Source organism: Microtus pennsylvanicus, chromosome 9 (genome assembly GCF_037038515.1).
Source record: "Microtus pennsylvanicus isolate mMicPen1 chromosome 9, mMicPen1.hap1, whole genome shotgun sequence".
In the NCBI taxonomy this organism is placed as follows: Eukaryota; Metazoa; Chordata; class Mammalia; order Rodentia; family Cricetidae; genus Microtus; species Microtus pennsylvanicus.
In genome coordinates this window covers 26,670,684-26,686,255 of record NC_134587.1, presented here as the reverse complement: position 1 = coordinate 26,686,255, position 15,572 = coordinate 26,670,684, and the positions used below count along the sequence as shown (strand labels likewise).

General features: G+C 39.7%; 1 protein-coding gene across 5 annotated transcripts in view; it reads right to left on the bottom strand.

The window, feature by feature from the left end:
• Positions 1-2,319: 2,319 nt before the first annotated feature.
• Cacnb4 (calcium voltage-gated channel auxiliary subunit beta 4) overlaps positions 2,320-15,572 on the bottom strand; it is a 253,473-nt gene continuing 240,220 nt past the window's right edge. For all 5 annotated transcript variants that reach the window (XM_075985214.1, XM_075985215.1, XM_075985216.1 and 2 more), the window contains 2 exons: positions 9,133-9,318; positions 2,320-6,618 (listed from right to left, as the gene is read on the bottom strand). In XM_075985214.1, coding sequence (XP_075841329.1) covers positions 6,358-6,618; positions 9,133-9,318 — 447 coding nt within the window. In that variant the 3' untranslated portion in view covers positions 2,320-6,357. The remainder of the gene's footprint in view (positions 6,619-9,132; positions 9,319-15,572) is intronic.

Sequence of the window (15,572 nt, the reverse complement as noted above, 5' to 3'; positions counted from 1 at the left end):
ACATCCTTTCCACCACTACATTCTTTTGTGGTAACTCAGAATCTAACAGAATAATCAGGAAATAGTCACTTCATTGAATCTTTTTTCTTTACAGAGTAAATGTATAGATTTATTTTCCATTAAAAGCTACAGGAATATTCTTTGTGGCATCTGGCATTTCCTCTGTACATTTCCAGAATATAAATGAGAGGTAGAATGCTGGTTTCAGTGTTTTTTTTTTAATTTATTATATAAAAGAAAAAAATGAATGCAGTTTTTTGTACACATTTAAATTCCATAAAACAAATCCATAGAAATTAGGATACTGTATGCATGCACTCTGCATTTTCTTTGTTAAATGTCTTTGTTCACAAAAATAACACCACATTTTTTTCTTGGAAGCCACTAGAGCAGAAGGAACAAAGCATGCAGCACATACATTTGCATAGTGTATTTTACCCAGCATGCCTTGCAGAACGCTATGCATACCTATATAACAAAAATGAAAGGGACAAATTATGAAAATAAATAACCAAAATAAAAGGAAAGTTATTTGACAAAGGCATTTTCCCGACCACATCAGCAGAGACGTAGGAATAGCCTGGGATTATCAACAGCCCTCGGAATAGGGGGGAATCTTTTTATATCATTTCACCATTATTATTTTTAGTATGTTTCCTATTAGTAATGTTATTTTTTTATTCCCTCCCACCCCTTAAAAAAATACAGCTAATGACGTTAACTTATGCTTCAATAGTATCAAGTACAAAACAAAACAAAGAACCCCTACTTAATATTTTTCCTTGGGGACATTTTACTGATCTCTAACTTGAGGCTGGGAAAAACATAAACTTTCAAACATCTAAAGCCCAGAGGAGCCGTGAGCTCAACTGTGTGCCATTTGTTAACAAAGGAGGAGAAACAAGAACAGAAAATATAATAATATAGTATGAGTCTTAACACAAACTAAAATTCATATGTTTTATGTAAGGAAAAAATAAGTAAATTACACTCACAGATCGAAGGCTATGAAATAAGTTGCTGGAAAACATCAAGCAGCAAAGTTACAAAGATGAGAGAAGAAATAAATATGATAAAACACAGAACCAAATCTACGTACTTCTAAAAACAGGACTGCCAAATTTAACAGTGGGTTTTGTTGTAAGTTTGTGCTATAACAAATGTGCTTCTTTCTCCTCAATCTATTTTCATTTATTGGCAAAATATATATCTATATATTATAATTTTGTACTGTACAATATATATTTTTGCTACATTATTTTTCTACTGCTAATGCAGAAGTAACAACATAGGTTTATTTTGGCAATAAAATGCTTTCATTTTGATAACATCCCAGAAAATATTGTAAGGCATATAAAAAATAGTATGCAACAATATAGCGTTAATGACCCCGCGTCGGTAATATCCCTGTGCATACGGAATTCACACTGATCTCGGTGAAGTGTGTGAAGTGGCATGTGAGTAGGGCGAGAAAGGCCCCTGCATAAATATAGATATAGCCATTTGTTGGGAGATTGAAGTGTTCAAAATATAACTCAGAATGCTTGAAAAGCTAGAGGCCTGTTACTGTCAGCTCCCAGCTCCCATTTTAACTCTTTACAGCTTTCAAACGAGGAAGAATCAGTGTATTCCTTAAACTATTTTGAATTCACTGGAGACATTTTCTTCCCTCTCTGTGTGAACATTTTACATCCACCAAAAAGAAAGATTCATGGAAAATTATAACTCCCCAAAGCTCAGCACTGTTCCCTCTTATTTATATGTATTTATGGCAAGTGGGAGCTACAGCCCTTAATTAAGATTATCCGATGAGATACTTTCTAATCTCCTCATAATATACTTTCATGACATGCAGCATTTGGAATTAAATTATCTACAAGTAGATAAAAACATTGCTATCAGAGGATGCATTTCATTGGAGGAAGGCTCTTTTAACACAAGAAGAAATCTTGAAGATTTATTTCTGAATGCTGTGGCTATCTGCCCAAATGAGCTAGTTTTGCTATTTCGATTAACTAGATTTCTCAACTCAACAAGAAGTTATTCTTTATGTCTACCTAACAGCTCTTACGTTGACTGGTTTAATCATCATTATGATTTCAAAGAGAAGGACGGGTGGATGCCACACAGACACAGCTGAAGTCCATAGCCTAGATAACAGTTACAGTGTTGACAATGTTTAAAGATATAAGGGACTAATAAAACACATTTTGTTACATAATTTCCTGTAAAGTTTTCACTCGTGGTTATTCAAGGATGAGTTTTATATAATTAAAAAGTGTAACACTGTCATGAAAGACAAAGGCAAATATAAAGGAATAAGGGCTACAGAAGCATTTATTTGAAGCATTGACAAGACGTTTGTTCCAATTACATGAGAGTTCTAGACAGTGCAGATCCACACCCAGTAAGTGGCTACAACACACCCTCCGTGCCCATGCAAGGCGAGGATCAACCAGCTCCGCCTTTAAAACAGCAGGTCTCTGGAGTTCTCTTCCTCAGACCTATCGGCCACCCTTTGCACACAGAGGTAGTTCCTTTCAGTTTGCTTTCTTTCCTAGGATGGCTTCTTCTTAAACTCATGTCATGATAAGTCATAAATCAATGCCAAGAAAATCTTACTGACATGGAAATTAAATCATGGTGAAAGCATTTGAACACCACGTAAATCTACAGGGCAGCTGTATCTCAACACCTTTAAGCATCAACTGCGGCAAAGTTGTCAGAACAAGCGCTCTACAACCAGGACGTTTCCCTTTACACATAGACTGTTTTCTCTAGAGAAGAGGTAGTGCACATATCATCAGAGAGATAGGGCAGTTTGTATGTTGGTGTTGTGTTCTTCTGTTTTTAGCAAATAGCAAAATAAAATTATATAAGAAAATATACTAGCTTGCAAATTAAGGTTGCCTAGAACATTCTTAACTGACATGCTGTCTCCATATCTTGGAGACATACTGTCTCCATATCTTGTTCATTTAAAGAGCTGAAGATGGCGAGCTTCTTTTGCCACAGTCTCCTTGTCTTCATTCCCCTTTTGCTTCCCCCATTCTTCTATTATGAAATTTAAGGCCCCCACACAAAAGACAAGTTCAAGTATGCAGGTATGAAGAGGTTAACATTCCAAAAATACATTTCTGCAAACAACAATAATAAATTGGAGAAAGTAAATAACACACTATTTAAAGTAGAACTAATTGTTATCTCAATTTGTTTCAGACTTTCAAACTCATTCCATTAAGGATGAAATGCAATGATTTGAATAGCCACACAATTCAGAGTCTTTTTAGGACAACCATGCCTCTAATCGCTAGCAATCCAAATCTCCCCATCAGAGCTATATAGAGATGAGAGCAAATGGTAAACACCACTAGGCTTTGTTTTAAGTGTTAGCATAAACAAGGTAACAGTGTTGATTATGATGGTGGCGTAACATTATAGCCTTGGGAATAAGCACAAGGACCCACAAAGCGCATTTCTTCCTTTCCCAGGACTACAGTTCCTCATAGCTGGATGAGTCTGCATTATTACTGATCATAAAGAACCACAGAATTCTACCGTGATTTATTCTGTAAGTGAAAACAGCCTCCAATGATGCAGAAATAGTTCTCTTGCTTGTCATAATTTGCCATTTTGAGTGAAATGAATTAAAACAAAGTAACTGTGGAATTTCTTAGAGGTTCTTGGTATATTGCACAAAAGTAAAACTTTTATTTGGTATATATTTGGATTTCTGTCATTTACACAAGCAACTCTGAGCATTTAAAAGGAAAGTAAGAGTCATATCTCTTCTTCTTTTGGAGGAGAGAAACTTAGAGGAGGAAGATGAAAGATATGCCAAATTAAAATGAAATAGTAAATACATCCATCAAAAATATACATTTTACCCTTTTCAATGTTATTAGCTTTTGGACAGGACTGCAAAGCAAACTAGGTACGAACTTTTGATGGCTAATGATGGATGAGTTTTGTGTACAGAGTAAATGGGCCTCCCTCTTTCAGCATGACATGGAAGAGCAAAAAGGGGAAAAAGAAAAGCTGGAGAGGTTTGAAAAACAAGTGAATCTTCAAAGTTGAAAGAAATGGTACCTTTGTTCACTAGGAAGTATATGTAAGTGCTGTTACAGCTACCTGCCATAAAATATAAATATCTTAAAGTAGTTAAATGACCAAATTGCTAATGCTACTGCAGAAAAAGCTGAACAGCAGTCTATTCTAAATTTATACACCCGAGTGTACTCTCCGCAATTGAATGCTTTTATGCGCACAAACAAGAAACCAGTAAAGCATACAGGAAAATGTTTGGCTAATGTTTTCTTTCTCATGCAAATATGTGCTATACATGTAATAAATAGAGTTTATTTGCTGGAGATTGCTCTTCTGTGCTCTAACAAAGTATTCAGTAATGGAAGATTATATGCTTAATAAAGAGCCCAATGAATACAGCTCTCTTAAATGTCTTAACAGAAGATTCTGTAAGCTTCGCTAGATGACAAAAGAGATGGCAAGCCGGGATCAGATGTCAGCTTGTATATTTGACTGAGGCCATGTTCAAATGTATCAAATGTGTGAGATTACTTATAAGATCTCGGGCAGCCTCATCATCAGGTGAGCAGGCACATGACGGGGTGCACGTACAGTCAAGACGAGGGGAGGGCACATGAGGTCAATGGGACTAGAGATATGAACAACTGGTCAAGAATAGGAAACGTTTTCTCTCAATCAGGAAAATGAATGAACTGATACATGGCTTTGAGGGCCCAGGTCTTGAAATTTTGGAAGAAAATAACAATATAAAGTTAATTGTACTTGTTTTCAAAACATTGACTTCAAGGCATTTGTTAGTAGAAAGAGACCTTTATGTCTAGCTTCAGTTGGGGTTTTAGAAAACACATGCATTGTGTCATTTTAGAAACAAGTCCTTTCATAAAGACATTTGTTTCTTGTATAAAAGAGTCAATTTCAATAATTTCTTGGATTAAAGTCTTCTTTAATCTTTAGGATATGGGTCACCAATTCCAAACATACACTCATTGGAAATCTAAAGGCTGTTCACTAGCAATGAAACACAGCAGTCCCCAAATTCTCTAGGGCCCCACGTTAAAAGTGCCTTACTTTTAGTGAACAAATATATTCTGAGTCTGTCAGGTTTTTTTTTTCCTGCAAGGTTTTAATTCAGTGTTTTAACTTTTCCCAATTAGTTTTTCTTGCGAAAATGTAACTTTCAGTACCAAATTTGATTATGTCCATGAAAAACAAACAAAAAAAGGTTGTTAGTTTGATTTAAAAACTGTGGTGTATTCCTAAAACATTATTTATAGTCAAAGACAGATACTGAGTGTAGTCAGGGAAGGACACTGAGCTATGCTGGCCAGGGTCGGGTGTGGTGGCACAGATGACTTCCCATCTGGAGCCGACTGCCTTTGTCCCAGGAAGGCCTGGCCACATCTCTGCTATCTGACTTCAGATCTCCAGATGTGTGTAGTTGTACGCAGACTGATTACAGAAGAAACAGCACCTCATTTCCCATGTCCTATAACTAGCCATGCCTGGGTTTCTCTTTCTTATTCTCATTGCCAATAAACTCCTTTCCCCTTATTTTGTTAGCTTTGAACTGACTAACAGTACTGACTGAACAGAAAGCAAAATAACTTGGAATATGACAGCTGTATCAGGAAAAATAAAAATATTAGAATCTGAGGCGATTATATAATTTCTGCATTAAGATTTCTGAGATTTTTGGCACTATCAATACATTTGGTAAGGTTGAAAAGTCATTCTGGCAACATTAACATATTATTAAAATGTTTACACTTTCCAACTTGAAGTAGAAATTTAGCTTTCAGCAAATAAATACCACAGCTGGCTTTGGGTTTCTATTAGTATTTTGATTTTCTTATTGGTTTTTTTTTTCTGATTTTTCAATTGATTTCAACATGCTCAAGTAGACTTTCCAGTCAATTCTCCCAAATTCCAACAGGAATTGGTTTATAAATTGGTTCCAACTGGAACTGGTCATTTGGAATTTCCTACACGGGAAATTATTTTATATGTGCCTTGATAAGTACCCTAAATTACAAATTGATGTGTCTAAAATCTATGAAGAAAACAAAAGGTACTGTTATCATGTAAATGTAGCACTTAAAAATACCTATATGACTGGGCATCGAATACCCATCTAGACTCAAGGGCATAAAGTATTTCTATTTAATTCTTGCCCCTTAGATCAAATGACCGCAGCCCACCGCACAGCAGATGCTGTGCTGTGCTTGCCAAATTAAGATGATTGATTTATCCTAGCAGTGCTATGGCAAATTGTCAACAGATGAGTAGTTTTGTTTGTTTGTTCCGGCAGCCTCAAAGCCTGTGTCGGGAGTCATGGCTGTATCCCCCAGGCGAGCCTCGGTTCCTATGGGGCTTGTAAGGGTCCTGGTACGTGTCGGGGTAATCTTCTTCCACCAGGGGGTAATGGTCTCGGCTGTGCTGGGAGCTGGAGGACAAGCGGTTCCTACTCTTACGAGCCCTCTCGTTGTGGTAATTTTCATCAGAGGTCATTAGGCTTCGTCTCTCAATGGGAGAATTCTCTGTAGAATGGTTGCTGTGCCTCATTCGCTGACTCTAAAATATCAGACAGTTCACTGGTTAGGTAAGGTCCACTTCATTCACCTGAACATGTTCATTCATGTGCAGTAACAGGCTCTGTAAAACGGATACTAAATATATGACCTAATAAATAAAGCATTTTGATACATAAATGTTCTGCTTGGAGCTCCTGGTCTTCTTCTTTGGGATGCACTATCTATAGCCGCTTTATTACGGATAGTTTACGAATGTTAATATATGATGCCGCATGGCTATACTTCCTATTGAAACACAGAACTGAAAGGTGATTCTTAAATAGAACTTAATCTACTTAGATAGGCTTAATACTTAATAATTCTCTCCTTCTATTGCAAAAAAATGAGGATTATTTTATTACTGGGGAATAAAATTTAGATAAGATCTATTATTTGATTCCTTTCATGAAATCATAAAAGTCTTCTTTCTTCTTAAAGTCACACACTTTACACTTACTTCATTTTGCTCTAGATTGATGATCCTTATAGCCTAAAAAATTACTATCTGTACTACCCACTAAACAGTGCACTTGTTTCTGTATCTGACATGGATGTGAAACTCGTAACAATATTTTTTCCAAAGGAATGCACAGCCTCGTGGGGCCAGCTAATTCAGGACTTTACATACTCTTGCTTTCTTAACTGAATTCTGCAAAAATCATCTTCAGATATAAACCAAATTCTTTTAATATTGTCAACTGAAATTAACATCTTAAGGGAGTTATTTGATGGCTCAGAATATGTTATCTGATTTTTTTTTCTCTTATATTAGGAACACCTGTCTGTTTGTGTCTACCAGCTTAGGTAAGTCACATAGATTATAGAGCAGGAACGTGATGTAACCAAGGGCCCAGGTACATCAGCTTCATACAGCAGGGATGTATTCAGTGGGTCAGAGATCGTGCCATCAAACACCTGTGTTCCTTGGAGAAGTAGTCCACAGGATAAAGAGCACCACGGTTAACTCACCAATGCTGCAGCGAGAGCTACTGTAGGTAGACAGTTGCAGGGTTAAGTGTTATACACAAAGCGCAGCATTAGATCCCCCAACACTACAGAGTGTACTGGGTCATACATCTGTTCCCTTTATTGTCATCCAGAGCCAGCCAACGTCAATGGGAATGCTACAGTCAGACAGGCACACAGAAGGAAAACAAGGCAAGAAATCGTGCTGGTGCATGCAGACACTCTGAACACTACCACCATCCATCTTCCACATCATTTCTAGGCTGAAAAGAAATGCATTTGTATGGCAGCTTTCCTGCTTACAGAGGCGCTGTCTGCAGTGGAGTAATGTAGTTATAACAGCATTTCAGAGAGTGCCATTTAGCTTAGAGTTAACTCTACAAAATCTTCAATTATGACTATCATTATAACCCATTAAAACAAAACCAGTCATGTCGCCAAGAGGCTCATTTGACTGCATGTTCCTCAGCTTGGGGTCTGGATCCATTCCAGCTCTTTGATAAATGGTAAATAATAATTAATGCAGAAAGGCAGAACTCATTTTATATCACAGTGCCTCTGGCATGCCACATCTAGTTCTGACTGAAGTCTCAGAGCAGCAGAAGAGACGAGCTCCAACCCTCTTTGTGCTTACCCCCCGATTCCCTACACTGACCAACGCAGTCCCCTAGATCCCCCTGGAAACTGAGGATCTGTCACCATCTCCAAATCTGCTCACTCACTCTGTACAAGGTGCTGGGGGAGGCAGGGTCAGCAGTCTGTGGGACAAGAATAGTTAAGGGCAGCTAAAGGCCTGTCGATCCTGAAGAATCTGCTTAGCTGTCTGGGGTGCCATGTGGAAGTTGTGAACAATTATGTTGACTAGACATTAAGTCTACTAGAGATGAACTGATCTAAGTAAAACCCGTTATCAATTCATAGCGATATTTTCCAGAACGGGAAACTGGTGGAGAGGGCAGGCTTTGTCAGTGACAGGCCAGTGTCAGCATAAGGGTTAGACTTCTTCTTTAATTAAAACAAATTTTAAGGTCTATTTATTTTATAAGTATAAACATTTAGCCTGCATGCATGTCTGGGCACTACATGTGTGCCAGGTGCCCATGGAGGTCAGATCTCCTGGAACTGGAGTTACAGACGGTTATGAGCTACTATGTTGGTGCTGGGAACTGAACCAGGGTCCTCTGCGAGAGCAGAAAACATTTTTAACTGCTGACCCATCTTTCCAGTCTTCAGTGTTTTAAAAAATACTATGTCCTTGCCGGGCAGTGGTGGCTCACACCTTTAATCCCAGCCCTTGGGAGGCAGAGGCAGGTGGATCTCTTTGAGTTCGAGGCCAGCCTGGTCTACAAGAGCTAGTTCCAGGACTGGCTCCAAAGCAACACAGAGAAACCTGTCTCTAAAACAAACAAACAAAAATACTATGTCCTTTTCTCATGCTTCTTCAGATTAAGAACAATCAGAGTCTTCATCTTAATTAATTATATATTCAATCCTAAAAATAAAGTGGCAAAAGTTATAAACCAAATGAACAAACAAAACAATGCAGTACCTGTAATCCAGAGATCGCTGTGGGATATGGTGAAAGGGCTGTGGAGCCCACATTCCTCCCCAGCAATGGGGTCATGGGGGTGCTACTGCTTGTGTGGGTGGCACGCCAGTATGCCTCCAAGTACTCGCCCAGATGCTCACACGCATCCTCCAGCTGATTCTCATCTAATATAACATCAAACATTTCCTGCAGAGTACAAGAAATTCCATCATATTTCCACTGTAGGCTTGACTGAAAACCCCACTTAAGGCAGAAGTAGCATTCCTTATATATAATAGCAACTATTAAATATTAGGATCTCGTGGTAGTTTCAATGTAATCGGCCCCCAAAATCTCACAAGGAGTGGTACTATTAGGAGGTATGGCTTTGATGGAGTGGGCATGGCCTTGTTGGAGGAAGTGTGTCACTGTGGGGACAGGCTTTGAGGTTTCCTATGCTCAAGATACTGCCAAGTGTCTCAGTCAGCTTCCTATGGCCTGCATATTATCAAGATGTAAGCAGTACCATGTCTGCCTGCACAGCACTATGCTCCCCTCGGTGATGAGAATGGACTGAACCTCTAATACTGTAAGCAAGAAAACCCAAATGAACGTTTTCCTTGTAAGAGTTGCTATGGTTATGGTGTCTCTTCACAGCAATAGAAACCCTACGACAGACATTTCCTGATTTAAAGAGAAAAAAAGAATGAGGCAAACATGCCAGTACTGAATAATGAGAAAACACACACCTATTCACAGTTTTGTCCATATATTCCTATACAGCTGAATTCCACCAATTTCAAAATACAAAAGAAACAAATTAATGATGATGTTGAAAAAGGAGTTCTGAAAGTGACTAAAGCCATGAGCATGCCCTTGAAGTAAATATTATAGCAACTGTGTTGAAGGCAATAACAAGTACACAGTTCATTTTCAGAATGCTCACGGAAATTAGTTTATCCGTCTCATGATAAAACAATAAGAAAAGAAAGTTGGGGATGGATATTAGAGAACATACAACCATGATGGCTGCTGCCATCTGATTGCTTTGTGATATGGTTAAGAAGAAGATAGTTTAACTGGGGAAGGAGGGACCACACAAGCAGCCGCTGATGTCCATGTTTATGTAAGAACTTTGCTCAACATTTACCTGAAAATGGGAAGCAGTTTTTGTTCACCAAAGGGTGGAATGGTTCTTCTATTACGGCAGGATGACTGGGAAAAAATTGAGGGTAAACCCAATGCATAGGCTCCTCGGTGAGAAAGACAGAGGACCTCGGTGCCTCACCAAGAGAAAGCTGTTCTAGAGTGACGTGCTGGTACACCCTGCAGAAGCGAGGGTGCCGAGCCAGCCTTTTCAGACCAACTTCACCACATTCCCCCTGCTTCTATGAATTCATTTTACCAAAATAAGAACTTCCAGTAGTAAGCCAAATGCATAGTTACTGCCACCAGCATTGACATTGCTGTGGTAACAAGAAAACTTGAGTTGGTAGTGTCCCAGCTCATTCATTCTCCTCAGCACTTAGAGCCAAGGATGCTTGAAGCTGTCATTACTATGTGAACTATCTCATCACCACTGTTTACTTTTTAGTTTTGATGCTGAGGGTTGAACCCATGAACTCAGGAAAGCTCAATATATACTCTCTCCCACTGATCAGATTCCCCAAGTCTACTATTAAATGCTCACTGAATCAACCGTTGCAGACAAATTTGTGCCTAACTGGAAAGGAATTTGAAGGGATATCATGGGATTTTGAAAGCTAGTGACTTCAGTCCACACTGCCTTGGTTTGAGAAGACTCAACCAGGTCAACTTACACAGAAAAATGCTCACCAAGAACACTTATCAATATGATTTTCACTCATTCATACAATATTTGCTCAGCATTTATTTTGTTCCAGGATGTATGGGCAATTCAGTGGCAAAGAATTCTGACCTTACCCTGTGCTTGAGAGTCATATGTACCATTGTTGGAGAAGTAGGGCTTGAAGTACCCAAACCCTTAATAATCCATGTTACACCTAGACTAATTCAGGACTATGTAGAGATCAAGAAAATAAAGTCTGGGGCTGGGGCTTAACATTCTCTACTTACAAAGCGGTCTGGGAAGACTTGCTGAACTTATTAGGAAGAGGAAATGGTAAGGTGAAATAAAACAGGTAAAGAGGACCCTGTGGGTCACAGATACAGAACACCTAGCACCTAAAGCTTTGGTTGCCAGAAACCCTCACTGTAAATGTCACTTCCCACTAAGTAAACCAAAGAACTCTCTCTTGCCTTCAAAAACCTCTCCACCCATGGTTAGCACAGAGTTCAGCAAGTCACGAGACCTGAGACCCATCCTCGATGCTCTGATAGAGACCGTGTTTCTGCAGTGATGACTTGAACAGAACAAGAATGACTTCAGTCCCAAAGCACCACAGACTGACAATAAGGACATAGCTGGAAAGAGGACAGTGGGCCGTGCTCACCGAAGGGCCCCTCTCCACTCTACCCAGCTCCATGGTTTCACAGGTGGTGTGACTTAGAACCTGTTCATCCTATCGTCGTTGCTATTCACTGTCAAATTTGATTACATAGGTCTCAATCATTAGTATGGGTTTGTTTATTCCCACCAAGACATTAAAGGTCCGTTCTTAGACAGGAACGATCCTAACAATGTGTGTAGTGCCCTCTCTCTCTCTCTCTCTCTCTCTCTCTCTCTCTCTCTCTCTTTCTCTCTCTCTCTCCTCTCTGTATCTCTGTGTTGCTATGCCTAGAACTCAGGGCTCCTCACATTAGTCAAATGCTGTGACTAATCTTGGGCTACAACCCAACACAAATAGTTTTGACAAAGGTGATAGGAATGTAATAGTGGAAAAAAGATAGTCTCTCCATAAATAGTTGACAAAATTGGGCATGCTTATATAAAGAATAAAACTGGATCCTTTTCTCTCAACACAGAGAAAACCTAATTCAAAATGGAAAAAAAGTCTAACTCTTAAGCCTGAAACCATGAAATGACTACATGAAAACAAGGGAACTTCTTTAAGTCATTAGTGTAGGCAAGAAAAGAAATTTGATCGTAATCTAAATACGCAGACAACGAAAGTTAAAATAAACAAACTGAGTTCACACGAAAATGAGAAACGCCAGCACAACAAAGCAGACGACAGGATGGAGAGATGACCTTCTGTTGAGGGAAGGAACCTGCAAATGGAACGCTGCACACTGACATTCAGAATACAGAAGGAACCCAAAAAACAAACATCAAAAAAACCAAGCAACCTAATTTTAAGACATGCTAAAGAACTATATGGATGCTTCTTAAAATGAAACATACAGATAGCCAACCAGCACATGACAAAAGCTAATTATAATTTCACTAATTATAGGAGAAATGCAAATCTAACTCCAATGAGTGCCGTATGTTGGCTCAAGCCTGTAATCCCAGCACACGCACAGCTAAGGCAGAAGAATCACAAGTTCGAGTTCAGCCAGGCAAATCCTAGGTCAGCCTACGTTGCAGAATGAAACTTTGTCCTTACGCAAAGAAACAGAACGTGGGCTCCAGACACAGCTCTGCACTAAAGCATTTGCCTAGGATGTCCTAGGCTTGGGTTTGATTCTTAACAACACAACAAAAACAACCGCAGTTAAAAGACCATCTCATTCCTGTTAGAATGGTTATTATAAAAATATGAGAAATAATGGGAACTCTTACACACTCCTGGTGAGAATGGGCAGTAGTATAGTCATTACGGAAAACAAACAAACAAACAAAGGCGCCTCCTCATAAAAGTAGAGGTACCACGTGGTCTGAGATGAAGTATTTATATCTAAGAAGGACTTGCACCCCCAAGATCATTGCAGGTCTATTCATAATATCCAAAATATAGAATCACCCTAGGTGCTTTATAATAAACGGATGGGTAAAGAAAATCAGTAAGTTACACAATAGATTACTATACGGGTGTGGGAAAGATGGGATGGCTAGAGGTGTGTTGAGTAAAAGAATGTACATGAGCAAGATACAACTTCTCGTTCATGTATGGAAACCAAGAAGTCAGCCTCTTAGACAGCTGCTGAATGGACGGGAAGGCAGGGGGGCGGGAAAGATTGAGAGGGAGTTTTAGAGACAGGGAAGGGTGACGGGAGAATAGGGGTGGTTCCATGTTGCAGAAGAGCAGGCGAATCTGTGCAATGCACAGCTTATTGACGAATGGAGCGAAACCATTAATCTGTACACTTAATATTTGATAAATAAAATAAAAAATAATTTAAAAAGTAAAGCTCAAAGCCGGACTGCAAGGTGTGGAGTGCGGGGGACGTGGACTTGACTGTCCCCCACGACGCTGTCACTATGGAAAGCACCATCAGCACGCCGCTAATTACAAGGAATTTTAATAAAGTGCGTCCCTTTGCCAATGGGTAGAATATGCACACATCAGCACAGGACTGTTTTCTCAAGCCTGATTGATTATTGCAAACTGCTTTTTTATTGCTAAACGGTGGCTACATGGTATAAAGGATGGTTTGGAATGCTCCTAGGCTTTCAAAAGCACAACAAAAGCAAATTTCACCTTCTGAATGACACCGATCTGAGTACTTGCTTCCAACGGGGAAGAATCTCACAGACTATGTGTCTTGACATGTTTTTTTATGTTTAGGAAATAAAATAGCTGAATAGAGCAACTTACTCGAAGGACAGCAGGAAGGGTTTTTTTTTTTTTAAGAAGTCTACAACAAAATCAAAGGGAAATTCAAAGCGAAGCAACTCAATGAATTCTGCCAACCAGAATTTTTAAGGCCACATTTTAAAATGAATATAAAAGGCATGTCTAATCAGCTGCTTCCTGTGCAATGCAGGAAGCCCTAAGCCTGGAAAGTGACGGAGAGCTATTTAATCAGCAAAGTCCGAGGCAGGCAGTGAACAGTTTGCCCCTCCGCTATCATGCCTGTTGTGACAGCCTGTGGTGATAGGGAACAGAGCAGGTCCAGAGAGCTGCCATGCCGAACACCTCTGGCATCCCAGGATGGAGCTCTTTCTGCAGCCAATGCATGTGGATGTGGGATCCATGCAGCTGCTAAAGAAAGCAACCACTGAGTGAGCAGAGGTGCCGAAGGGGCAGAAACGGGGTGCCGGGAGCCGTTTTCTGGATATGCATTTTCAGAAATACCGAGAACAGAAGCACTGAGATTTCTGGGTGGTGGAAACAGCCTGACAGACACTCAGAGCTTGGCAAAGAGCAAGGCTGAAGAGAGCCGGGAAACTGACCGTTTTTGATGTTTGAAAGAACCCTAAAGTACTTCCCTACCTCCTTGTTAAGGAGTTTCACAGACTCAGGGGCTGTCTGTGATGAAGCCAGAGAAGGAGCAAACTGAAGTGGTCGCTCCGGTTTTTACACAAGAAACCGTAGTGTTCAGATCCTATATTAGTAACGGAGTAAATTATGTTCTTTTGGGAGGGAAAACATACAGAGAATGGCTGGTAAATTTTCCTTAACGACTACAAAATACAAACTACTCGTGTATCTTGTCCAACACGTTTATCCAGGGAGTCGTAACTTTCTATTTTTAACGCAAAGCTCAAAAACCTTAGAAACTAATTATGCAGTTAGTTTTACCTCCTTTTAATTTTAAATTAAATTAAATTTCTCGCTTTATGTGTATGAGTGTTTTTGCCTGCATGTGTGCATACTTGGTGGGCAAAGAGATTGGGAGAGGCCATCAGATCCCCTGGAACTGGAGTTACAGATGGTTGTGAGCTCCCCTGTGGGTTCTGGGAGTTAAACCCCAGTCCACTAAAAGAGCAGCCAGTGCTCTTAACTGATAAACCATCTCTCCAGTCTCTTGAGCCTGGCGGTGGTGGCACATACCTTTAATCCCACCACTCAGGAGGCAGGGGCAGACGGATCTCTGTGAGTTCGAGGCCAGCCTCGCCTACAGAGTGAGTTCCAGGACATCTAGGGCTGTTACACAAAAAAAGCCAAAACCAAAATCAAAAAGAAAAGATGGTTCACGCACTACTGAGTAGTGTGTAAACTCCATGGCTTTAAATTTTGCTTTCATTTATTTATTGTATATAGATAACAGCCTCGTGTGCACCATCTTCCTATTTCTAAGAGGGAGCAGTCAATACCAGGGAGATATATAACTCCATTTCTTTGTATCTGCAACCGTAGTGTAGAGAGCCCCTTAAGGTGCCACCATTTAAGAAGAATGAGCGGCAAATGCTACTCAGTAAAATAACATTGCTGGTTAAGAACGGCCAGCAAATGCTACTCAGTAAAATAACGTGGCTGGCTGGCTCAACCCATGTTAATTACATAATAACCAGCCAGTAAACATTACTCTCCCATCGAATTGGCGTTCTCTGTACTGTTGAAGTCTCCGCGGTCCTAAGTCCTCGACTCACTGCTCAACTACTGATGGGAAACTTCGTTTAAGCATCTGTTGTTGTTTATAGATCCAGGAGC